This window comes from Balaenoptera borealis (assembly GCF_965194805.1).
Source record: "Balaenoptera borealis genome assembly, chromosome: 19".
Lineage (NCBI taxonomy): Eukaryota > Metazoa > Chordata > Mammalia > Artiodactyla > Balaenopteridae > Balaenoptera > Balaenoptera borealis.
In genome coordinates, this window is record NC_138878.1 from 66995198 (window position 1) to 67022006 (window position 26809).

At 45.5% G+C, this 26809-nt stretch overlaps 2 protein-coding genes across 3 annotated transcripts in view; both read left to right on the plus strand.

The window, feature by feature from the left end:
* The first annotated feature begins 325 nt into the window (after positions 1–325).
* Positions 326–6860, plus strand: LOC309616509 (zinc finger and SCAN domain-containing protein 5B-like). The gene is made up of 4 exons (XM_082367170.1): positions 326–2022; positions 2317–2523; positions 3462–3612; positions 3984–6860. The coding sequence occupies exons 1-4, from the start codon at positions 1639–1641 to the stop codon at positions 4628–4630; spliced, it is 1389 nt and encodes a 462-aa protein (XP_082223296.1). The 5' UTR covers positions 326–1638; the 3' UTR covers positions 4631–6860.
* A 1854-nt stretch (positions 6861–8714) lies between these two features.
* The window catches only part of LOC309616936 (sulfotransferase 2A1-like), a 46857-nt gene continuing 28762 nt past the window's right edge, over positions 8715–26809 (plus strand). For both annotated transcript variants that reach the window (XM_082368346.1, XM_082368348.1), the window contains exon 1: positions 8715–17194. The gene's annotated coding sequence lies outside the window, so the exon portion shown is untranslated. The remainder of the gene's footprint in view (positions 17195–26809) is intronic.

A 26809-nucleotide genomic window follows, 5' to 3' on the forward strand; every position in this document is an offset into this window, starting at 1 on the left:
TCAGTTTGCAGGGCAGAAATAGAGACACAGATGTAGAGAACAAACGTATGGACACCAAGGGGGGAAAGAGGCGGGGGGTGGTGGTGGGATGAATTGGGAGATTAGGATTGACATATATACACTAATATGTATAAAATAGATAACAAATAAGAACCTGATGTATAAAAATATAAATAAGATAGGGCTTCCCTAGTGGCGCAGTGGTTAAGAATCTGCCTGCCAATGCAGGGGACACGGGTTCGAGCCCTGGTCTGGGAGGATCACACATTCCGCGGAGCAACTAAGCCCGTGTGCCACAACTACTGGGCCTGCACTCTAGAGCCCGCGAGCCACAACTACTGAAGCCCGCGCGCCTAGAGCCCGCACACCACAACGAAGAGTAACCCCCACTCGCCACAACTAGAAAAAGCCGGGGCGCAGCAACAAAGACCCAACATAGCCAAAAATAAATAAATAAAATAACTTTAAAAATAATAATAAGTAAATAAATAAAATAAAATTTTAAAATTCAAAAAAAGAAATAGGTTCTTCGCACACTTTAGCTCATCAGCTGCTTTTAAACAAAAGTCTTTTACAACTTATTTCATGAGAAAAGAAAAAAGATTAGGTAACCCAATTTGGTTACAACCATCAGATCTCAATTCTCTAACTCCCTCGAACTCTCCAGGCAATGAGAGTAAATTCACTAGATTAGGAAAACCAATCTGTTTCTCCCCAAAATGCAAACCATAAAGTCTAACATAAATAAAATACGATAAAGAAAATCTACCAAAAAACCTACATGGAGTCGTCTTTAACAAATCATGGTTTCTCCTGGTGGAGTTTCCATGGGAAATTGAATCTACCCAGATTATCTAAAATGGTTCCATCCAAGACCTTTATCCAATCACTGGGATGATGAGGTTATAGGACGGGACCCCTGGAATTTCCCCTGGTTCTTATATAAATAGAGACACTTCAGCTCCAGACACACTTTGAGAGCCAGTCCTGGACTTGAGGAGGCAGAAGGCAAGAGGGCTCGAAGAGGTAGGTGACATGTGGGAATGTCTAAAGAGAATGCTTAGAAGTCAGGAGAGATGGAGGAGGGTTTCAGAAAGGTTTGGCTTTCTATTCACCTTGCATTAGCTCGGAGACCTTGGGAAAGCAGCAGATCTCCCTCAAACCCCACATTAGCTATGGTTGATTGTTGAACTCTTCTGTGAGATGAGAAGAATGTTTCCACACTCCGTGGTGTGGTGTGCTGTAGTTCATTTTTTCAGCTAGGGTTTCTGAACCGTGGCGCTATGGATATTTTGACCAGACATTTTTTTGTTTTCCTATAAAGGTGGTTGTCAGAATTATAATAGAATGGATTATTGTCTGCGGTATGAAATATTGAACCAGTGGGGTAGTGGTGTCCAGTATTTGGATGTGGGATGTGTGGGAGAGGGAAGGGTGGAATAAAATGAAACTCATCTGGTTCATTCTTTTCCTTTCCTTTTCTTTTCTTTTTCTTTCTTTTTTTTTTTACCCCAGCCTTCTGAATAGTGACTCTATTGCTGAGAAGAAGCAGAGGAAATCCCTTTCCATAGAGTTCAATTGGCACCAGCTCTACAAGTATAGAGTCTCAGAGTCCTATTGGAAAATTCCTCCGTCAACATGGCTGAGGACCAGACATTTTTCCGGGGTCGAGGAAAACTGCTCGACGGCCCTGGATCAGAGTCACCAGTGTCTGTGCCACACCAAGATACACTTGTGGAAAAGCCAGACTATGACCAGGAAACGTGGCACGTTCGCTTCAGAACTTTTATCAGCTCAGAGGAATCCGACCCCGTCCAGGATCTGAGGAGACTCCGTGAGCTCTGCCATCTGTGGTTGAGGCCAGACGTTCACACCAAGGAGCAGATGATGGACAAGCTGGTGCTGGAGCAGTTTATGATCTGCATGCCGCTGGAGTGCCAGGTCTTAGTCAGGGAAACGGGGGTGCAGAGTTGCAAAGCCTTGGAGGACATGCTAAGAAATAAGCAGAAACCCAAGAAGTGTGTGAGTAGGAACCTTGGGATTGGTATGGGAAAGGGAGAGATGGGATGGGACTTGCAAGCTGGGGGTTGAACAAGATAGGACCTGAGTGGTTGACTCTAAATCATTGGTTTTCAAATGGGTGAGAGGTTCCTTTGGGCATCGTTGAGAGTTATTTTTGGCTGTCCCAACTTGAGGGATGTAGATCTTTTAAACAAAAAAAAGTGCGCTTGTATGGTACGATGCCATTGGATGCCTTGAGAGCTGCTTTCCAGGTCATATAGGAGACTGATCTCGATTGAGTTTTTTCCCTCACAGACCATAGTCCGCATACAAGGACAGGACTTTCTGGTGCGAAGCTCAGAAGCTGAGATGGTTGAATCCGAGGCCAGTGACATGAAGGATGAGAGAGACCAGTGCAGGGAGCCCCGATACCCTGTGAGTGAGATACCTCCAGAGAACGGCCAGCAGAAAAGACGAGAGCTGCATATTCTGGCAGGAGCCAAGGACCTGTCAAGGGGGCAGGTGAGTGTGTGATGCCCTGGTCTCTGGAAAGAGTCCGGGGGAACTTAGAAGAGGTTCAGGTGGACATTGCTGCTAGAGTAATTGGGAGTTTCGGCAATGGACAGGAATGTACCCATTGGCTTCAGCGATTTTCATGGATGCCTTCAGTTCCTAGACATTTTCCAGCTTGTGTGAGAATGGAGATTCATCCATCTTTGTCCCTTTGCCATGAATACGTGTAGTTTTAAGAGTGGGGAGAAAGGAATCCTGCCTCAGTGGAATGGTACTAGGTCAGTTTGCCACGGGTAAATGCACTGACAGCTGATTTCCACATGGGTGCTTTCCTCAGAGGCACTTCATAGTTCAGAATATGGTCAACCCCTGGAGTTGAAGGAGTGGTTCCCAATTCGACTCATTTTTCCTCCTAGAGGACACTGGAGAATGTCCGGAGACAGCTGATTTGTCCAAATGGGGTTGGGTGTGGGGGAGGGGATGCTATTGATTTCTAGTGGGTCGAGACCAGGGACGCTGCTCGTCATCTTACCATGCACTGCGTAACCACCATCAGAAGGACGAATTCAAACAAAGTAGGAAAAAGTGATGAACTTGGGAGAATGTACCCAGGGTTCTTTGCTTCCAGAGTCAGGGGCAGGGAGTGTTGGGATGACACAGGGAGATGTATGCATTGAGAATTCAGAGTGCCAACTGTGGTATCCGGACTTGATTGCAAGATGTGACCAGTAGAGATCAAGGACGGAATTAGGAATCAGGAAATGATTATCATCAATTGGGGTGATGGGGTGGCCCAGAAGAAGTCAGGGCATACCCCCCAAACTGATATTAGGAAAGTTGGAGTCTTAGATCGTGATATGACAGGGATGGGGAAAGAGGAAACAGGGCTTTCCATGGACTAAGGTAGATGGATTATTGACTCTGCTTGGTTGGTTGCTCCTTGTCAGGACCAGAAAGGTCTCCTGCCAGAGACCTTTCCTGAAACAGGTGAAATGGAGGGTCTGACACCCATGGAGAACTTGGAGAAAGACCCGATGGAAGACACGGAAGAGACAAGAACCCATCAATCTCAAGAGCCTGAACATCTGAAAGGTCCTGGTGAGTCTGGAAACTTGGAATTCAGAGGAGTTAGTGACTCCCTTCCTATGGCTTGGGGCTGGGTACCCAGCATTACCATCCCTTGGGCGGGGGTGGGGGGAGTTGGTTCTCCAAACCAACCTTCTTCATCATCCCCTTTCCAGAGTGTGTCATCATCTAGACTCTTAGGTAGTTTAGTTGATGGGAAGTTCTCTGCCACATCAGCGCTGGGTTTCAATGAGGTTGGCACCACGGAAAATGCTCCTTGTTAAATGCTGTGTGCTGAATCTCTTTTTTCAGAACAATTTGAGAGGGCAGAGGGCGGGAAGAATCTCCAAGAAGGAATTCATATTTCAAATGTGGATGCTGAACGTTTTCCTCTTGTGTTCCAGAGGGAGAAGTTTCTACTGACGGTGGATACAGAAAAGGTTCTCTGAGGGGTCTAACAGGTTTCAAAAGGAAACGGTCCAACAGTCCCAGTTTCCAAGAAGTGCATCAAGAAGAAGCCACATCTTTGGACAAAGGAGAATTCTCAGGACAACTTGGGTCCCCTTCCACTGGTTCACCTAGCGCGGTGGGACCCAACATTCTTCCTGAGGAAAAAGAAGCCCAGGCATGGGTACCCTATGAATGTAGGGAATGCAAGAAGAGATTTCCTTATCCATCTCAGCTTACCCTTCACCAGAGGACACACACAGGAGAGAGACCTTTTCGATGCAACACGTGTGCCAAAGGGTTCATGCAGTCTTCGGACTTGCGAGCTCACGAGCGGATCCACACAGGCAAGAAGCCATACTGCTGTGATCTCTGCCCCAAGAAGTTCACCCACGACTCCACGCTGCGTGCTCACAAGAGGACCCACACCAAGGAGAAGCCTTTCCAATGTGAGCACTGTGACAGAGCCTTCAGCCACAGAGGGAACCTCAATGTTCACCGACGCACCCACTCTGGGATCAAACCCTACGTGTGTCCCGAGTGTCACAGTGCCTTCTGTCAGCTGGGGACTTTCAAACGCCACCAGAAAATACATTCCAAATGACTCGCCCCAGTTCCTGCCCTCAGTTGCCAGTCCCTTCTGATCCAAGAAGGAAATTCAGGATAATTTGTTACTTATGTAATATCAAGAAAGAATGACATTTGAAGAATTGAGGATTATACTGGAACCTAATGGGGTTCCATTCACGTGAATTAGGAGGATCCTTCAGTGATAACTTATAGTTCCCTTTGGATTTTGTTTTCTACTTTAGTGTAGTCTATGCTTTTCTGATAAGCTTTTGCTTTGTGTTCTTCTTCTTCCAATGAAGTCATGTTTCATTGGTTTTCAGTACATCATCATGAAACTGAGGCTGCTGTTGATTGTCTTCCTCTTAGGCATGATTTCATTGTAAAATAGGATGCTCCACGTAGGGTGGCCAGACTAAATACAGGATAACCAGTGAAATTTAAATTTCAAATAAACAAACACTTTTCTGTCAAAGAGTGTTCTGTGTATTTCCTCCTCCAAGACTTCTACGTGGAGTAGATAATAGCTGTGTTCTTGTCTATGTGGCCTTTAATTATGTTGAAATAGGTTCCCTCTATACTTGTTCAGATATTGCTTCCTTAGGTGTTTAGAAAACGGAAGGCTTCCTAAATTGATAGGCATCATTCTTTTTCCCTACTGATGTACAACCTCTGGTTTTCTAAATGCCTACTCAGAAATAGGTTCTTATAGCTGAGCTCATCAGCTGACATTAGAAAAAAAAGTCTTTTTAAAAAAATTTTTTAAACTTTTTATTAATTTTATTTATTTATTTTGGCTGCATTGGGTCTTTGTTGCTGCACGTGGGCTTTCTCTCATTGCGGCGAGCGGGGGCTACTCTTCATTGCAGTGCGAGGGCTTCTCATTGCGGTGGCTTCTCCTGTTGCGGAGCACAGGCTCTAGGCACACGGGCTTCAGTAGTTGTGGCTTGCTGGCTCTAGAGCGCAGGTTCCGTCGTTGTGGCTCATGGGCTTAGTTGCTCCGCAGCATGTGGGATCTCCCTGGACCAGGGATCGAACCCCTGTCCCCTGCCTTGGCAGGAGGATTCTTAACCATTGTGCCACAAGGGAAGTCCTAGAAAGAAGTCTTTTAAGCCTTATTTACATGAGAAAAAATAGTTAGGTAACCCACCAACTATCAGATCTCTATTCTCTTTCTCCCTGGAACACTTTAGGCAAATGAGAAAAAAATTCACTAAACCAGTAATACCAATCCATTTCCCACCTCCCCCCCCAAAAAAAAGCAATCCATGAAAGTCTAGAATGAATAAAGTACAATAAAGAAGTCTACCACAAAACCAATATGGAAGCCTCTTGAATAAATCATAGTTTCTCCTGGTGAAGTTTCCATGGAAAATTGAATCCGCCTGGATTATCCAAAATGGTTCGTTCCACAACATTAACCCAATCACTCTGCTTATGGGGTAACAGTCAGGGACCCCTGAAATTTCCCCCAGCTCCATATAAATAGACACATTTCATCTCCTGGCGCAGTTTGAGAGCAAGTCTGTGACTTGAGCACACTGAGGTCGACAGGGCTCCGTGGGGTAAGTCCCAAGCGGGAACGTCTAAAGAGAATACTTAGAAATCAGGACAGAGAGAAGTGGGTTTCAGAAAGGTTTGGCTTTCTATTCAACTTTCTATTCTCCGAGCTAACTCGGAGACCTTGGGAAAACAACTGACCTCCCTGGATCCTCATATTAACTATGGTTGATTGTTGAACTCTTCTGTGAGATGAGAAGAACTTGTCACCCAAGTGAACCCAAAAACCCAAAAACACTAATTCGGAAATATACATGCACCCCAATGTTCATAGCAACATTATTTACAGTAGCCAAGACATGGATGCAACCCATGTCCATCAATAGACGAAAGGATAAAGAAGATGTGGTATGTATATACAATGGAATATTACTCAGCCATAAAAAGAATGAAATAATGCCATTTGTAGCAACATGGATGGACCTAGAGATTGTCATACTGAGTGAAGTAAGTCAGACAGAGAAAGACAAATATCATATGATGTCGCTTATATGTGGAATCTAAAAAATACAACAAACTAGTATAACAAAAAAGAAGCAGACTCACAGATATAGAGAACAAACTAGTGGTGACCAGTCGGGAGAGGGCAGGGATGGGCAATATATGGGTGGGGGAGTAGGAGGTACAAACTTTTGGGTGTAAATTAGGCCTGCAAGGATGTAGTGTACAACACTGGGAATGTAGCATATATATATATATATATATATATATATATATATATATATATTTATTTAAAGATAGGGAATATTTAGCCATTGTCATTAATTTAATGTAACAATAAATAAGTAACAATTAACTCTTCTTAGCAAGTTTGGAACATTTCTCTGATTTCAATAATTGTAAATTGTTGGGTCAAGACACAGGCACATTCACGCAACATTTAGTATATGTTACCAGATACAATACCTGCCGGGAAACTAACACTTCACAATCCAGCCAGCAGAGATCAGGGTCATCATTTTCCTACATTCTTGCCAAACTGGCTGTTGTACTTTTTGCCTCCAGAGGCACAAATAGAAGGCCATCATTTTGAAGTGTACCTCTTTGTTGGTTAGAATCTCAATATTGTTGCCTATGGTTGCTTTTTTTTTTACTGAAGTATAGTTTATTTACAATGTTGTGTTAATTTCTGCTGGACAGCACAGTGATTCAGTCATACATTCATTTTCATAATCTTTTCATTATGGTTTGTCACAGGATATTGAATATAGTTCCCTGTGCTATACGGTAAGACCTTGTTGTTTATCCATCCTATAGATAATAGTTTGCATCTGTTAATCCCAAACTCTCAATCCATCCCTCCCTCACCTCCTTCCCCCTTGGCAAACCAGAAGCCTGATCTCTATATCTGTGAGTCTGTTTCCATTTCATAGATGTGTTCATTTGTGTCTTATTTTAGATTCCACATATAAGTGATATCATATGGTATTTGTCTTTCTCTTTCTGTCTTACTTCCCTCAGTATGACAATCTCTAGGTCCATCCATGTAGCGGCAAATGGCATTATTTTGTTCTATTTTATGGCTGAGTAGTATTCCATTGTACATATGTATCACATCTTCTTTATCCATTCATCTGTCGATGGACATTTAGGTTGTTTCCATGTGTTGGCTATTGTGAATAGTGATGAATATAGCCAATATTTTGTAATAACTGTAAATGGAGTGTAACCTTTAAAAATTGTATTAAAAATAATTTAAAATGTCCAAAAAATTAAATTAAAAAATAAAATAAAATACAATAACCAGGGCTTCCCTGGTGGCCCAGTAGTTAAGACTCCACGCTCCCAATGCAGGGGACACAGGTTTGGTCCCTGGTCGGGGAACTAAGATCCCACATGCTGCATGGCATGGCCAATAATAATAATAATAATAAAATAAAATAACCAATGGAATCTAAAAAGTAAAAAAAGGGACAATATAACAAAACAGTCTCACCGAATCAGAACAAACTATTGATACCAGTGTGGAGAAAGAAGAGGGAGGGCCAAGAAAGATGAAGGGATTTAATTGGTACAAACTAGTAGGTATAAACTAAGTTACAAGGATGTAATATACAGCACAGGGAATACAGTTAATAGTTTATAACAAAGTATGTAGTATATTCTATAAAAGTATCGAATTACCATTTTGTACATCTGAAACTAATGTAGTATTGTAAGTCATCTATACTTCAATAAAAAATAAAATGAAAAAATAAAGTAAAATAGCCAGTTCTTCAAATGGGGAAATGTTTTGCTAACTGATGTTTCAAGGAATGAGTATCTGTTTAAAAAAAATAAATCTTTCTGCTGTTAGTGTGGGAATGAATTTGATCCTTCATTTGGTAATTCACATGACCTGCCATTTTTTTCTTTTACTAGAATGGTATATTTAAATGTTATTGTGGGAATTCCCTGGTGGCGCAGTGGTTAAGAATCCGCCTGCCAATGCAGGGGACACGGGTTCAAGCCCTGGTCCGGGAAGATCTTACATGCCGCGCGGAGCAGCTAAGCCCCTGCGCCACAACTACTGAGCCCACGTGCCACAACTACTGAGCCCACGTGCCACAACTTCTGAGCCGGTGCTCTGCAACGAGAGGCCACAACAATGAGAGGCCCGTGCACTGCAACGAAGAGTAGCCCCTGCTCGCTGCAACTGGAGAAAGCCTGCGTGCAGCAACGAAGACCCAACACAGCCAAAAAAATAAAAACAAATACATGAATACATTTATTTAAAAAAAAATCAGTCTAGCGGTTGCTGTGGGGACAGATGTCCCTGGAGGCTTGCACCACTGGGGAGGCCACTGCAGTGACCCAGGACGTCCCAACATGTTATGACCATGTCCTGAATTAGGCAGTGGATGAAGAAAAAAGTCTGAGCAGCATTCAAAAAGTAGAAAGAGCAGGTGTTGCGAGGTCCTATGTGTTGCAGATGGTGATAAAGAAAAGCAAACCAGTGGCTCTGGGCGTTCCCCCCAAAGGGAAACTGGAGATGAAGGGCAAGTCTGAAGGAGGGACGGAAGTGCTCATTTTCAGTGGCCAGTGAGAAGGTCTGTAGAACGGACGTCCAGGGAGACATCTGAAGTCCACGGATAGCTAGGTTTAGGGGTCTGGGGTGGATGCCAGGCTTGGCCATCATCTGCAACGGGGTTCGTGAGCCCCAAATAGTCGAGAGGGTAGGTGGGGAGAGAACCCTGCATCCGGGGGAGGCACCAGAAGAAGGGGTAAGAGGAGGGGAAATGGGACCAGGGGAATCGTGGCGATAACCCCAGTCAGGGCAGGGGCATAGGAATGCGGAGCAAAGGAGAGATTTGAGGGACAGTGAGATGTTAGAATTCCGGGAAGGAGGTGACTCATCGTGGCCGGAGGGTCAGCTGGAGATAATCCCAAGGGCTGACCCCCACGTTCTCAAGAGAAGTTACGGGGAGGATATGGAACGCTTGTTCCCGGGTCGTGGGCTACGGGGTCCCTTCAGTACCTCACAGATCAAGGATGTGCAGAAACTAGACGCCCACCGTCCTCAGCTGGCAGGAGAGCTGGCCGTCTTCCACCCTGGATCTTCCCATCCACCACTGACACATCTTCCTAAACGTGGGCCTGGGAGACTCAGCGAGCCTCTGGCACATTTGAAGAACTCCGCCCCCACTTTTTCCTGATGCCATCCCTAGGGAATCACAGGGATGCGGTTTGGGGCAATCAACCCCACCTTTTGTATCAGAAGTCATTTCTGTTAGAAGTTAAGTAAACAGCTATAAGGAAACAAAAGTAAATGTTTAGGACACGTTTCTCCTAGTTTTCGGTACTTGATTTACTTGATTTGTGGTTTTGCAGAAGCAAGTGATACTATAAGGAATCCTGCCCTTTCTGGTTTGATATGTGCCAACTTTTTTAAGATGCATCGTATGGACGTAGCATCCTGCAGAAGAGACTTCGGGGGGTGATGGGTGATCTCGGCTTCCATGTCTGTCTGTCCTTCAAATCCTCCCCACTCCTTTCTGTCTCAGAGGCTTTGCACAAGGCATATCCAAGCTACACTTGCCCAGATCGCTACCAATTCAGATCTAAACTCCAATGGCACCACCTCGGTGAGGTCTTTCCTGACAACTCTAGCTAACGCAGCATCCCAAACCTATCACTCTCTACCACATGATTTTCTTTTAATTACTTTCTTTGCAGCAATGACCAGTACCTGAAGCAGTATCATCATCATTATTATTATTTTTCTAATATTATTGTTTGTCTTCCTATGCTAAACTATAAACTCCTTAGGGTTAGAGACACTGCATCCCCAACAAGTAGACTACTTGGTGCCTAGAGGATGCCTGACATATGGTTCTCTCTCTCTCTCTTTTTTTAAAAATAGCTTTATTGAGCTATAATTCACATATGTAAAGCCCACTCTTTTATTTTTGGCTGCACCGCACGGCTTATGTGATCTTAGCTCCCCGACCAGGGATCGAACCCATGCCCCCTGCAGTGAAAGCGCAGAGTCCTAACCACTGGGCCGCCAGAGAAGTCCCTGGTTTTCTCTTCAGGCTCACAGCAACCCTACCAGGCAGAGGTGGGGCTGAGAGGCAACTTACTGAGATGGTTTAGGGCAATACTGTCGACTATGGTAGCCACGATCAGGTGGAGATATTTAAATTCAAATGAGTTACAATGAAATAAAACTAAAAACCATCTTTCCTCAGTTGCAGTAGCCTCAAGTGCTCAGTACCCAGAGGTGGCCGCCCTATTGGGCACCACAGATATGGGACGTTCCCTTTGTTACAGAAAGTTCTCTTGGACACGGCTGGTTTAGAGCGTGCGCTGCACATTCAGATACTTGGCTGCAAATCCCAATCCTGCCAATGGCTATTTACATGATTATGTGTTGACCTTACACTTTCTGGGTCTTGGTTTCTTCATCTATAAAATGGGGCCAATAATGGTTCCTATCTCACAGAGTAGTAGGAGTTCCTAGATGCAAAGGCACTTAGTAGGGCATCTGGTATATGGTCAGTGCTGTCAAAAGTATTAGCTGTCGCTACGATGCCTCCAGTTTTGCTTCTCAGGAAACCGCGGACCAAAAAGGAGAAATGATTTGTCCAAGTTCACAGAGGCAGGAGGCGGAGGAGCTGAAGTCTGATCCCATACTTTTCTGATTTCACAGTCTGACTCTTTCCCTTCACACGGTGCGAGTCCCTTCTGGGCAAATCTCTTAAACTCCTTGCCCCCTTATCTGTTCAGTGAGGCATAAGAGACTCCAGTGGGCCTTCTACCCAGGATAGGAGAGAAGAAAGTGACCGGAGAGCCAGCCAGAGCCCAGGAAATGGGTTGTCAATGTTAAGTAAATTTCAAGCATCTCCGGATTTCCTGGAAGTTGGGAGCAGGAAGCCAGACTGCCCAGATCAGAGCAGGTCACAGCAGGTGGGGCTGTGACCACCCCCCTCCCCCACCATGTGGGAGTAATAGCCTGGGTGGCAGGGACAGAACGCTCACCCCTTGCACCATGATGGATCTCTGGGGTTGCTCCAAGAACTTCATGGAAGGTTTGAACTATCTTTATTAATTTCCCTATACAGAGCCGGGGGACTGCTGCTGATGTTTTAATTTCTTTCTTTTTTTAGAAATTTTTATTGGAGTAGAGTTGATTTACAATGTTGTGATAGTTTCAGGTGTACAGCAAAGTGAGTCTGTTGTACGTATACATATATCCACTCTTTTTTAGATTCTTTTCCCATAGAGATCATTACAGAGTATTGAGTAGAGTTCCCTGTGCTATACAGTAGGTCCTTATTAGTTGTCTATTTTATGTATAGTAGTCAGTCCCAATTTCCCAATTTACCCCTTCCCTCCCAACCCCCTGGGAACCATAAATTTGTTTTCTACATCTGTGACTCTATTTCTATTTTGTAAATAATTCATTTGTAACATTTTTTGGATTCCACAGATGAGCGATATCATATATTTGTCTTTCTCTGTCTGACTTACTTCACTCAGTATGACAATCTCCAAGTCCATCCATGTTGCTGCAAATGGCATTATTTCATTCTTTTTCATGGCTAAGTAGTATTCTGTTGTATATATATGTACCACATCTTCTTTGGTTTAATTTCTAAATATAGTTAGTTTTAATATGTACAGTCCACTGTGCTTGTACTTTTTTTGGGTCATATAGGCTGCTATTTTCTTGTTATTTTTAGAGATTTTAATGAATTTTTCCACACTGAAATTTTAAAAAATTAAGATAAAATTCACCCTTTTAAAGTGTACAATTCACTGGAATTTAGCACATTCACCATATCTTGCCACCACCACCTGTACCTAGTTCCAAAACATTTTCATCCCGCCAAAGGAGACCCCATTCTCATTAAGCAATCATTTCCCTTCCTCCCCTGCCCTTAGCCCCTGGCAACCACTAATATGCTTTCTGTCCCTGTGGGTTTACCTGTTCTGGGTGTTTCACATAAATGCAATCATGTAATGGGTGGTCTTTTGTGTCTGGCTGCTTTCACTTAGCATAATGTTTTCAAGGTTCATCCATGTTTAGCCTCTGTGTGTATTTCATCTCGGTTTAGAGTTGGTATAACCAGTGTATAGATAGACCCCATTTCATTTATCCGTTCATCCATCAGTGGACATTTGGGTTGTTTCCACCTTTTGGCTCCTGGGAAGAGTGTTGCCGTGAACATTCATGTGTGTTACAAACTGAATATTTTTGTCCTGCCCAAATTTGGATATTGAAATCCTGGTCCCCAGTGGGATGGTGTTTGGAGGTGGGACCTTGGGGAGGTGATGAGGTTGTGCTGGTGGAGCCTTCACGAATGAGATTAGTGCCCTTATAAGAAGAGACAGGAGAGGTGGTTCTCGCTCTCTGCTCTCTGCCAGGTGAGGACACAGCGAGAAGATGACCATTTGCAAGCAAGGAAGGGGCTCTCACCAGACACTGAATCTTGGACACACAGAGTTTCTCCTCTTATTCAGATCTTACATTAGTGTGGTACATTTCTTACAACTGATGAATGAATATCGTTGCATTATTCTTAACTAAAGTCTATAGTTTACCTCAGGGTTCATGTTACTGTACAATTCTATAGATTTTGACAAACACCTAATGTCATTCCTCTGTCACCATATCATACAGACTAGTTTCACTGCCCTAAAATTCCCCCTCTGCTCCATCTATTTATAATATGCTTTACTTTTTTAAAAAATATTTATTTATTTATTTATTTAATTAATTTATTTTTGACTGCATTGGGTCTTTGTTGCTGTGCACGGGCTTTCTCTAGTTGCAGTGAGCAGGGGCTACTCTTCATTGCAGTGCACAGGCTTCTCATTGCGGTGGCTTCTCTTGTTGCAGAGCACAGGCACACAGGCTTCATTAGTTGCAGCACGTGGGCTCAGTATTTGTGGCGCACGGGCTTAGTTGCTCTGCGGCGTGTGGGATCTTCCCGGACCAGGGCTCGAACCTGTGTCCCCTGCATTGGCAGGCGGATTCTTAACCACTGCACCACTAGGGAAGTCCCTATAAAACTTACCAAAAAAAAAAAAAAAAGAATATATTTAGAATAATAAACCTAACTCTTTCGTATTCTACGAATAACTCTAGTATCTAAAGTCATTGCTGATATGATTTTGCTGGCAGTTGTTCTTGTTTTCTCTTGCTCATGGTTTAGTTGCCTTGTTGAGAATTTTGACTGCATGCATATCAAATAAAATTCAAAGAATTTTTTGAAAAAAAATAAAAATAAAAAATAAAACTTACCATTAGTGACATTTAGGACATTCACAATGTTGTGCAACCCTCACCACTATCTAGCTCCAAAAATTTTTCATCATCCCCAAAAGAACCTCTGTACCCATAAGCAGTCTCTCCTTCTAGCCCCTGGCAACCACTAATCATCTCTCTCTCTCTCTCTCTCTCTCTCTCTCTCTCTCTCTATGGATTTAGCTATTCTGGACATTTCATATGAGTGGAATCATATACTGTGTGGCCTTTTGTGTCTGGCTTCATTCACGTAACATAATGTTTTCAAAGTCCATCCAGGTTGTAGCATGTAACAACACTTCATTCTTTTCCATGGCTCAATAGTATTCCTTTGCATGGATATGCCACATTTTGTTTATCCATTCTTCAGTTGAAGGACATTTGAGTTGTTTCCACCTTTTGACTATTGTTACCAGTGCTGCTATGAACATCTGTGTACAAATTTTTGTTTGAACACCTGTTTCCAGTTCTTTGGGGTACACACACCTAGGAGTAGAAAGTCTGTGTCATATGATAATTCCATGCTGAACTTATTATAGAGAAATGCAGTCAATACATTTTTATTGAGTAACTGCTCTGTGATGGATTCTGGATTCATTAAAATGGTTGAACGGTGAATTTTATGTCATGTGGATTTTACCTCAATTTTTTAAAACTATAAAAAGGGGTGGAGGCTGGAGTCACTCTCAGGCTGTAGGTTTCAGACCAATGCAGCAGACTGTGAGCCCCTCTGGGAGCAAGAAGACGCTTGATCTCTCCCTGGGACTCCAGTGCCCAGAGCAAGCCTTATATATTCACACCCTGCACCAACTCTACATGACCCCAGTGTGACAGGCTGGGGGAGCAGCAGGGCTGCAGCAGGGGAGCTCGCTGTGCTCTTGGAGCATGCCCTCTAGTGGGAGTGCAGGGGATAAACTAGCAATCACCTGAGTTTCCTAGAAGGTGCTGTGACAGAGAGGAACTGGAGGGGGCAGCTTTGTTCCACTGGGTGGTCAGAAGAACCCCTCTCTGAGGAGAAGATATTTGCACTGAGTGATGCGGAGGGGCCAGCCGGCTGAGATCTAGGGAAGCATGTTCCAGGTAGTGGGTCAGCTCGGTGAGTTGGAGGGGCAGGGTGAGCAGAGCCCGGTGAGCAAGGAGAGTGGTCTAGGATATAAATCAATGCACAAATACATTTCCCTCCTTTCTTGCCTTCCTTAGAAACGATCCCTGCCGTGCTTTCTAGTGGCCCTGCTCCATCTCGGCTCAACCTTCATGAGTCCTCCATCTCCCAGGTAGTCAGTCTCACCTCCCGCGAAAACTCCCTGTTCCCTGGACTGCCGATTTGGAGGGTAATGAGTTGGGTCCTTTGAGGAATAGCACCTATCTGCCCAGAGGCACGGCAGGAGGGTGTCTCTGAGAAGATAGGCCCAGAGTGTAGCTGAGTGAGCATCTGCAGGGGCCTCCCCCACAACTCCTCTTCAGCCTTTATCACCTCTTCCCTGCTGTTTCTGTAATAAAATGTACCCTTGTTGAAATGGCTGAGTGCCTGGTTCTTCCACTGAGACTTTGCATGTGGGGCGGCAGGTGTGCGAAGAGTCCTATCTATCACCTAATTCTGGCAGCAACCCTATAAGGAGGTTCTATTATGCTGCCTGCTTTGTAAGTGGAGAATATAGAAGACTTGAGTCCAGATCCCAGCTCCACCCCTTACTGGATTGCCATTCTGGGGAAGTTATTGTTTCTCAATGCCGCGTTTTACTCTCTATAAAATGAGGATATTAAGAGCGTATAAGACCTCTAATCATCATGATCAGGACCAGTCGTTTGGTTAATCAAAAAGTTGGTTAAAAGGGGCAATGAAAAATACTTTAAAATCTGTAATTGTACACACATTTGCCAAAGCTTTGATATAGGACCAGAGGTTGGTTTTGCTTTGTTTTTAGTTTGGGTATATGGACCTACAATTTCCAGTTTGCCCTTAAGTGGGGAGCAAAAACTCTTATACAGCAATTTGAGCGTAGAGGGAGGCCAGGTATGCTGTTCTACACGCTACAGTGCACAGGACGGCCCCCAGACCGAAATGTCAATAACGCTGAGGCTGAGAAACATGGGTTCACTTTCTGCGTCTCCTCGCTCAAAACGTCCATCCCCCTGTTTGTTCCCTGCTGTCTCCATGGCAACGGGCACTTATCGGGCATTTAATAACGACCCGCTGGATGAATAAATGAAGGCCCAGGATGGGCAGGGGGAGGCGGGCGTGCTCCTGAGACTCACTAGTGGCCCATTTGTCATGGACACAGGCCTGAAATGGAAAGTCTGGGTTTCCAACCAAATTGGGAGCAAAAAAATAATAAATAAACAAAAACGAGCGAGTGAATCCAGCGAAGTCTCTTCGCACTTACTAGAAAGCAGGCACGATCATTTATTAGTGATTATTTCAATAATAAAAGCTTCCCCGACCCCAGGCAGACAGCTTACAAGCGGCCCCGCCCCCACCGGGCTCCTCCCAGGACCCGCCCCATCACCGCCCTACCCAGGTGCACAAGCTCAATTCCTCGTCACAGGGCCCGGCACGTGACGTCACCGCGCAAGGGGCGGGGAGCGAGCGTGCGGTGTTACCATGGTTACCGCGATAGGCTCAGAAACTTCCACAAGTGATGGTCGAGCCCCCCACAACTGACCCCGAGGCCAGCGAACGGTCCAGGCCACCTGGCAGGCAGGAAGGACCTGGCAAGCAGGGCCAGGGATAGAAAACGGGAACGCTGGGTCAGGGACATTTTTCACTCCTATCGGCGGCCCGATTGCTCGGCGGCCACTTCCGGATCCGGGTGCTATTTTTCCCCAGAAAATAACAGTTTGAGAACCATTTACAAGCGTTCTCTATACACGAAGTCATCCTTGAATACAGCCATTGTTATCACAGTCTCCTTTTTACAAACAAGTGCTCCTCCGGTTTCTCTGTCCCTTTGAGACTACAATACCCAGAAGTCTCCGGGCTGCTCTTCCCCAGGCCCTCAGTCGGAAGGTTGCCCTGGAGACAGTGAGACGCCGGAAGCCAGAAGGATGAGGCGGGGCCAGATTGGAAGGAGGATTCTGATTGGTGGAGCGGCCACGTCACCGGCTTTGAAGGACAGGTCAAGGGTGCGCGTGCGCACTGCGTTGGCCCTGCGCGCATTCTCGGTTAGTGGAGTCCGGGGGTCCGCAAGCCTCCGGCTACTGGGTGGGGTCGCAGGTCGCGTTGGGGCACAGCCAAATTTGCGCACGCCAAGCGCTCCGGGCTGCGTTCCCGGGGCCAGAACTGCGGGCTCCGTAGAAGTGCCCGGGGAGGTGAGTGAGATCCCCGGATACCCTACCTGGGTTTCCCACTGGGATTGCCAGTCTTCGTGGTAACAGCCCCTCCTAGCTCGCATGTGACGTCATAGCTCCCCCTGGGAGGAGAAGGAGCAAATTTGAAGGGGGTGCGGGTTCTGAGCCTCGCCCGCTCCCTCCTCTGGGCTGATATAAGGCATCCTGTTTAGGAGTTTGCACTCTGCATCCTGACCTGGGTCTGAATCTTGGCTCTGTAGCTACCCAGCAATGGGGCTGGTGGCCAGGGTTTCAGGTCCTCATGTTAAAATGGTGGACGGCGTCTTCTCCTGAGACGTGTTACGAGAGTTAAACACTAGGCTACCACACCCACAGCTCTTAAGAATGCTTTCTCACAAGAGTTCAGTAATCATTGATGATTGTTTTAGAATTATTTTTTAATGATGATAAATGGAAAATGGCTGGCACAAAATCGCTTTCGAAAAATGATAGACATTACAGGTTTAATAGAATTCGTATCAGCTCATGCCAGCTACCACGTATCAAATACTCATCGTGTGCCAAAGCGTTATAAAACGCTTCTATTACTCAACCTTCACTGAAATCCCATGAATGTAGTTCCTCTCAAAAATCCGCATTTCACCAAGAAGAAAGTCGAGCCTGAAGCAGGCTGCCTCACTTGAACAGGGACACAGAGCAAGTAACTAGACCCAGAACATCTCCTTAATGTCAAAAGATCTGCCCTTAGCCACACGTTTTGCCACCTCTGAGATTATAGCGATTTCATAGCAATATCCAAGGGTGGTTTATAGTAAGAAACATGTTTGGTCTTTGTTCCCATTCTTAGGGCATAGAGCTCCTAAAACCCTTGAAATTTCATAAGTAATGAGAGTTGATAAAGGTGCTTTTGATATGTTAGTGAGATGGCTTTTGGCAAGCACGTGAGGACTCTGGGCTGGTTGCCATGGGCGCCAGCGACTGGCGATTGTCCACGGTCAGTGATTTCATCAAGCATACCGAGGTGATGAAGCCTTTATAAAAGCCAAGGAGGATGGGGTTCTGAGAGCTTCCAGGTGGGTGGACACATGGAGATTTGGGAGAGCGGAGCACTGCAGAGGGCATGGAAGCCCCAAGCCCTTTCTTCACACCTTGCCCTATGCATCTGGTCCATCTGGCTATTCCTGAGTTACATTCTTTTATCATAAACTGGTCATGTGGTGGGAATTCCCTGGTGGTCAAGTGGTTAGGACTCCACGCTTCCACTGCAGGGGGCCCAGGTTCAATCCCTGGTCGGGGAACTAAGATCCTGTATGCCATGTGGTGCGTCCAAAAATAAAAACAAACAAACAAAAAACTGGTCATCTGGTAAGTAAGATGTTTCTCTGAGTTCTGTGAGCCACTCTCACCAGTTAATTGAGCCCAAGGAGGGGGTCGTTGGAGCCTCAAATCCATAGCCAGTGGGTCAGAAGCACAGGTGACAACCTGGATGTGTGTTTGGTGTCTGATGTGGAGGGGACAGGGCAGTCTTGTGGGACTGAGCCCTTAACCTGTGGGATCTGATGCTGTCTCTGGGTAGATATTGTCAGAATTGAGTTGAATTGTTGGACCCCCAGCTGGTGTCAGAGAATTGCTTGGTGGTGTGTGAAAATAACACACGTTGTAATTGGTGTCAGAATTGGAACACGTAACCCTTTTCTGGATTCCTCGGTCCTCTGTGCCCCTAGGAAAGGCCCCCCCTTCTTTCTTTTTGACTCTGAGCAAGACCAGGACAGCCCACGCACCTCCGAGGGATCCTCTGAGCCTTGGGGGAGTCTGGTGGTGATACAGGGCCCGCCTCACCTGCCTTCCCAATGCCTTTCCACGCCTGCATCATGGTGCCCACCCCACAGGGCAGGGGAAGTCTCAGATGCATCTACCTCACGTGGATGAGAGCCAGCCTGAGTACGAGCTCATTACTATTTCATGAAAATTAAAATCTAAAAAGTCCTCAGGCTGGGAATTCCCTGGCGGTCCAGTGGTTAGGACTCAGCGCTTTCAATGCCGAGGGTGAGGGTTCCATCCCTGGTCGGGGATCTAAGATCCTGCAAGCTGTGTAGCACGGCCAAAAAAAAAAAAAGAAGTACTCAGGCTAATGGTTCTCAAATTGCGGGTCCCCTCACCAGCAACACTTGCACCTTCTGGGCGATTGTTAGAAACGCAAATTCCTTGGGGCCCACTCCAGACCCACGGAACCAGAAACACAGGGAGTGTGGCCAGCACTCCGTGTTTTAACTGGCCTTCAGGTGGTTCTGATGTGCTCGAGTTTGAAAATGATGTGGAGAAGGGCTAAAATTAGGATGCTTAGGAAACCTGGCTGATACAGTCATCCTGTACTGGGGGTGGTGGGAAGAGGAAGCACTCCAAGACTTTTCTTTGTGGCTTCTTGTTATCGAATCACTCCTGCTCGCCACTTACCGAATCAATACTCTCAAATGTTGGTGGAATGGAAAGCTGCCTTTTATCGGGATGCCAGCAGTCTGGGGAGATGGTGGACGCAGCGTCCCCCAGAAACCACCTCTGAAGATTCTGCTCCGTCGTGAAAGCTTTTAAAGGGAAACAGGGACGTCATGTCGGTTAATCACTGAGATGGGGGGTCAGAGTCGTCACCATCCCCCACTGTGTGCAGGCTTGTTGACTTCTTGTGATTTTTCTCTAGATGCTATCTTGTCCACACACTTTGTTTGAGAGATTACTGAAGGGGAAGCTAGGGAAGGGATCTGGTCATCAGTTAATTACTTATTCTTCATTTCTACCTCTTTGATCTACAGAAAAACCAACAGGTTAGGCAAGGTATTGTGTGATCAAAAGATCTGAAAGGTGTGTTAGGGCCGGAGATAAGTAGAGCATGGGGGCAGCTGGTTTAATATTAGTGACAAGACAAAGGGATGCCTTTTGAAGAGAGCTCTTTCCTGCAGAGCTTTTTCCTGCCCAAAGCTGCTTGTATTCTGACCACTTGAAGGGTCAGTTAAGGAGCGCTAGGCTCCTTACAGACACATGAGAAAGTTAAGATTCTTACTCAGTACTTTAAGGGTCATAGAAACCTGATAACCGCTAAATTATGGCAAGGTCTGGTCCTTCCTAGTTGCAAAGCTTCACAGCAACCTATAGCATTTACTTCATCTCTTGCCCCTTGGAATCACCATGGCGGGGCCCCGTCGCAGACACTGGGCTTCAGTTGGCTCCAGGTGGTGCTGGGATGGGTTTTTTTTTAAAGAAATGGTAATTATGTCATAGGATGGAGGCGTTAGCTAATGCTATGGTGGTAATCATATTGCAATATATAAATGTATCAAATCAACACATTTTATATCTTAAACTTACACAGTGTTATATGTCTGTTATAGCTCAATGAAGCTGGGGCCACAAAAAAAAAAAAAAGCTCCCCAGGAGGTGCAGCCCAGGTTGAGAGCCTGGCATTTTAGTCCAAAAGTACCTCCTCATTCGTTCCTGCCACTCAAGAGTGCCTGCCCTGCCACGAGGCTGTCAGCTGCACCTCGCAGACACCTTTGGGATGGGGTGGTGTTGGCAGGGGTCGGGAAGACAAATGAATAGGTAACCATAAGAATGTGAAAAGTGCTATGAGGAGGAAAGTACAGGCTCCCAGGAGATCATGAGCAAGTAAGTACTTCCTTCACCCAAGCTGGGGGAGGGGAGGGGGGGCAGGGGGTACCCCAGGGACGATTTCTGGGAAGAAGCTCAGGGACATGTAAAGGAGGAGAGATGAGGTGAAGGCCGGTGAGGAGGGCACACCACTTATGCCACGTCCCATGGCCCAGAACACTGGCTGCCAAGGGAGGCCGAGACGGGTAGCCTTGATCAGGCTGCCCTCGGACCAGCTGAAAGTCAGGGTTCCACCCCGGAGCTGGAAGGACCCTGACTACGCAGCAGAAATTCTGCCAACAACTTGACACACCATCTCATGGAATCCTTGCTGCAGCGCCTGTCTTATAAATGGAGACACTGAGTCACAGCCTCTGTCTCTGAGCCTCTGCTGCCACGTAGGAAGCATGACTCCCTCTGTGCACGTGTGAGGATTGATTTAAGAAACACGTGAGGCTGCTGGTACATAGTAGGGCCTCTGGTAGGTGTGAGATGCTCTTCTGAGAGCCTCTGGCCCGTGGGAATGACTCGCGCGCCACCTGGTGGTTGAACAGCACACAACCGTGGTGCCACCTGGTGGCCACATCCCGCAATTGCTCCGCGGAACTAGGGGTGCTGCTTCTACGGGCATCTCAATCTCGGCTCCCTGGGGGGAGCCAGGCGAATGGGGCAAGTGAGGGAAGCTGTCTGGGTGTGAGACGCAGGGGGCGATGGGGATTGTTGCATACTGCGAAGCCATCCCTAATCTCCAGCAAAGCGTCGCTACGTGGAATGCAGACCTAGAATTAATTCTCTTAAATTGTGATCCTCCCCACCCCCGCCAAGAAATTCCAATGCGTGTGGAAAGCATCTCCATTTTCAGAGATGGGAACTAATCAAAATTTTTTTGCAAACACTATATTGGCCAAACACACGTGGAGGCTGGCTATAGCCCGTGGCTCACTACTTTGTGATGTCTTATAGTATGGTCTTACGGTATTTTCAAAATAAATCTTCCCTCACCTTCTTTTTGGGGGACGGTGATGGTTAATTTTATGTGCCAACCGGACTGGCTCACAGGGTGCCCAGATGTTTATTTCTGGGTGTGTCTGTGAGGATGTTTCTGGAAGAGTTAGTGTCTGAATTGGTAGACTGAGTGAAGCAGATGGTCCTCCCCAGTGTGGGTAGGGGTCACCCAAGCCAGAGCAGAAAGGTGGAGGGAGGGCGAATTCTCTCTCTCTCTCTGACTGTTGAGCTGGGACATTGGTCTTCTCTTGCCCTTGGTCTGGAACCACTGGCCTTCCTGGTTCTCCCCAGTTGTGGGGCTTCTCTGCCAATCATGAACCAATTATTATAAGACAATTCTTCATAATAAATATATAGTATATATCTGTATCGATATCTCTCCTATCCGTTCTGTTTCGTTCTGTTTCTCTGGAGAACCTTGACTCATACAGTGACTTTTTATTAAGTGTCTCTTACGTGTTTATGCTTTACCTGCATTATTCTCATGTCATTGTCCCTGAAACTTAAAGGGTAGTTTCTTATTATTTCAATTTTAAAATCATTAATAATAGTACTGGCTAACTTTTGTCAAGCTCTAGTCTCCTGCTAGATGTTTTGCTAAATGCAATATGCAAATGACTTCATTGGGTTTCTGCACCAAGCCTTTGAAGTGGATTCTGCTGTCATCCTCATTTTGCATATGGAGAGACAGGCACAGAGAAGCTGAGCGCCCTCCTCAAGGTCACACAGCTTTTTTTTTTTCTAATTTTTTGAAGTAAAGTTGATTTATAATGTTGTGTTAATTTCTGCTGTATATCAAAGTGACTCAGTTATATACATATATATATATATTCTTTTTCAAATTCTTTTCCGTTATGGTTTATCACAGGATATTGAATATAGTTCCCTGTGCTATATAGTAGGACCTTGTTGTTAATCCATCCTATATAAACTAGTTTGCCTCTGCTAATCCCAAATTCCCAATGCTTTCCCCCCCACCTCCCCCCCCTTGGCAACCACCAGTCTGTTCTCTCCAAGTCTGTTTCTTTTTTGTAGGTATGTTGATTTGTGTTGTATTTTAGATTCCACATGTAAGTGATATCATGTGATATTTGTCTTTGTCTGACTTACTTCACTTAGTATGACCATCTCCAGGTCCATCCATGTTGCTGCAAATGGCATTATTTCATTCCTTTTTATGGCTGAGTAATATTCCATTGTATATATGTACAACATCTTCTTTATCCATTCATCTATCGATGGACATATAGGTTGCTTCCATGTCTTGGCTGTTGTAAATAGTGCTGCAATTGAACACTGGGGTGCAAGTATCCTTTCAGATTATGGTTTTCTCTAGATATATGCCCAGGAATGGGATTGCTGGATCATATGGTAGTTCTATTTTTACTTTTGTGAGGAGCCTCTGTTTTCCACAGTGGCTGCACCAATTTACATTCCCACCAACAGTGTAAGAGGGTTCCCTTTTCTCCACACCCTCTCCAGCATTTGTTATTTGTAGACTTTTTGATGATGGCCATTCTGACTGGTGTGAGGTGGTACCTCATTGTAGTTTTGATTTGCATTTCTCTAATAATTAGTGATGTTGAGCATCTTTTCATGTGCCTGTTGGCCATCTGTATGTCTTCTTTGGAGAAATGTCTATTTAGGTCTTCTGCCCATTTTTGTATTGGGTTGTTTGGGGTTTTTTTTGTTATTGAGTTGTATGAGCTGTTTGTATATTTTGGAGTTTAAGCCCTTGTCAGTCGCATCGTTTGCAAATATTTTCTCCCACATGGTAGGTTGTCTTGGTCACACAGCTTTGGATGGTCTTTTGTTGCATGGTTCACTGTCAGCCATAGTTACCACACTTCACTCATTGATCCTGTGTGTCTAACACCTCTAAACATTTGAGTTTTCCACCTCTTATATATAGGTTCTAAAAATTGACACACGGTCACACAATATTTTTGAATTTGAGGCCTGAGAGGGACCATGGATAAGACTAGACCAATCCCCTAATTTGCCAGATAAAGAAACTGAATCCCATAATAGTTATTCAGGCAAAATCACATAGCTAGTTGTTTCAAAAAAAAGATGTAAAATACTGGAAGGAAATATAAAAAGTATGTATGGAATCTAGATGAGCTTGAAAAAGTATATCCATACGCCTGGATACCGGTGGCAAGTACTGGGATGGAGGGTGCATCAAGGCAAACCCAGCCGGAGGGGCAACAGATGTGGGGCTGACTTGGCAGGATGAGGAGGCAGAAGGGGCTGAATGTGGGTGTGTTGGGGGCCTCCAAGCCCACCCCCGGGTTGGATGATTCCCTAGGAAGCCTCACAGGACTCAGCGTAGAGTCGTACTCTTAGCTATGGTTCATTGCAGCCAAGGATACACGACAAAATCAGCAAAGGTAAAGGCACATGGGGTGGGGTCTGCAGAAAACCAAGCCCAAGCTTCCAAGTCCTCTCCTTGTGAGTCACACTGATCACACTTAAATAAATAAATTTTTTTTTTAAATTTATTTGTCAGGACCGGGTCTTTTTTTTTTTTTAACTTCTTTATTGGAGTATAATTGCTTTACATTGTTGTGTTAGTTGCTGCTTTATAACAAAGTGAATCAGCTATATGTATACATATATCCCCATATCCCCTCCCTCTTGCGTCTCCCTCCCACCCTCCCTATCCCACCCCTGTGCCATGCGGCTGCTTCCCACTAGCTATCTGTTTTACATTTGGTAGTGTATATATGTCCGTGCCACTCTCTCACTTCGTCCCACCTTACCCTTCCCCCTTCCCGTGTCCTCAAGTCCATTCTCTACGTCTGTGTCTTTATTCCTCGGACCGGGTCTTAGTTGCGGCATGTAGGATCTTCTTTGCGGCATGCGTGTGGGATCTAGTTCCCTGACCAGGGATCGAACCCGGGCCCCCTGTATTGGGAGCGCGGAGTCTTAGCCACTGGACCACCCGGGAAGGCCCTGCGCTGATCACACTGAATTCTTCCAGTGACAAACTGTGACAACACCAGTGATGAAATCCAGCTCATATTTTACGTCAAGACAAGAAAATTTAAATGTAAGGATTTTCTCTGCCTGTTTGAGCCTCTTCCCTCCCCTTTAATGTGTATTGTGCACCTGCCTTAACCAGACCTACTCAGGAGATACACTTCTTTCTTAATCTTGTCAGGGGCGACAATGACCCATGACCCACTGTTACCCAAAAACTGGATGCCCCTCTTGGTGGGCATCGAACCAAAAGACACGACCAAGCCAAAGATCGGGATTAAGAAGGATGTATTACTTGCAGCAAGGAAGGAGAACACCAGCGATTTTTCCCAAACAGCAAAATTGGAGAAGTTCTAAGCTAAGGGAGGAGAATTCAGCATAGAATTGGGGCCAAGGTTGAGTCCAAGTGTTAGTTGATTGAAGTCAAGAGGGTCAGAAAAGGTCAACATCATCCAGTTCATCTGGCGGTTGGGCCCTTGAGGAGGGTTTAAATTCCGCAAAACAGCTCAAGGATGTGCTTCAGGCTAATGTCGAAACAGAACTGGGAGTCTTTACAACTGATTTATTATCTTTGCTGCTGTCACTTCGCTTGCCTGATAACAGTCCTTTATTCCTGCATTCCTCTGTTCCCTCAAGATCATTAATTAGTGAGCCCTGTTCAAGGATAAGCACTGCGGGAAAGCTCAGATCACAGAGTGGCTCAGGCCAAAAATGGCTTCTCTGTGTCAAGAAAGCCATGCCTGGTTCCCTTTCTCTGGACACCCCCTACCCTATCTGCGTAGACCACTACTCAGTTTGTTTGTGTACGTGTAGATCTGGATTGTGTACACTGTCAATACGTCACCTGACTATAACCCTTTGTCTCAAAAACTTATATAACTGTGCTTTGACCTCTAATGGGTGGAACAGTCTTCAGAGCTTTCTGAAAGACTGTCTCCTGGGTTCTAACCCTCAGGTTGGCTCGAATAAAATTTTCCACTTCTGGGAATGCCCTGGTGGTCCAGTGGTTAGGACTCGGCACTCCCACTGCCAAGGGCCCTGTTCAATCCCTGGTCCGGGAACTAAGATCCCACTAGCCATGCGGCACGGCCAAAAAAAAAAAAAAATTCCATTTCTTTCTTAGATCAACTATTGATTAATCTTTTCATCAACACCTGTGAGGTGTCCGCCAGGGAAGCTCATTAGAGACTTAGGGCCAAAGGGTTTTTACTGGGGGCTGGTCACAAAGGCTCCCTCTGCCTAGCGCCTACCCAAATCCCAGACTCCCAGAAGGGAAGCAGGTGTTCGGTATAAGCCATACTGTTGGTACAGACAGTGTAGGCAGCTGAGTCACTGTAGCGGGTGCCGAAAACTTGGCCTCTGTGCACTGGTGCCAAATCGAATCTCGGAGACAGAGTTTTGGGTGAAATAGAAAAGAACAGCTTTATTGCTTTGCCAGGCAAAGGGGGACGCAGCAGGCTTGCGCCCCTCAAAACTGTGTGTCCCAACTCAGGAGGATTTGGTGAGGAGCTTTATAGCCATGGTTCAAGGGTGGGGCTGCTGGTAAGGATTAGGGTGTGTGCAGGGCTTGCACTCCTTTCATCTGGCCTCACGTGGTCTTCTCTGGAATGAAGAATGCTAACATCTTCCATTTGTTGGGGGTTTCAGTTCTATAAAGAGCTCAAAGAGGACTTCCCCGGCGGTCCAGCGGTTAAGACTCCTCGCTTCCACTGCAGGGGGCGCAGCTTCCATCCCTGGTCGGGGAACTAAGATCCCGCAGGCCACGCAGCTCGGCCAAAAAAATGGAGTTCATATAGTCAATGGAGAAATATAATTACAATCAAAGATCCAATTTTGGAGCATTGATTGTGTGCCAAGGAGGTCACATGTGTGTTTTTAAAGCCCTTGTAATCTCTTTCAAGTTGGTTTTGCTGTCATGGAACACCCAGGAACATTTTTGTTCAGGGAGCTTAAATATTTACTCCAAGTTCTTTCAGCAACATAGGTCTAACAATTGTTTTAATATAG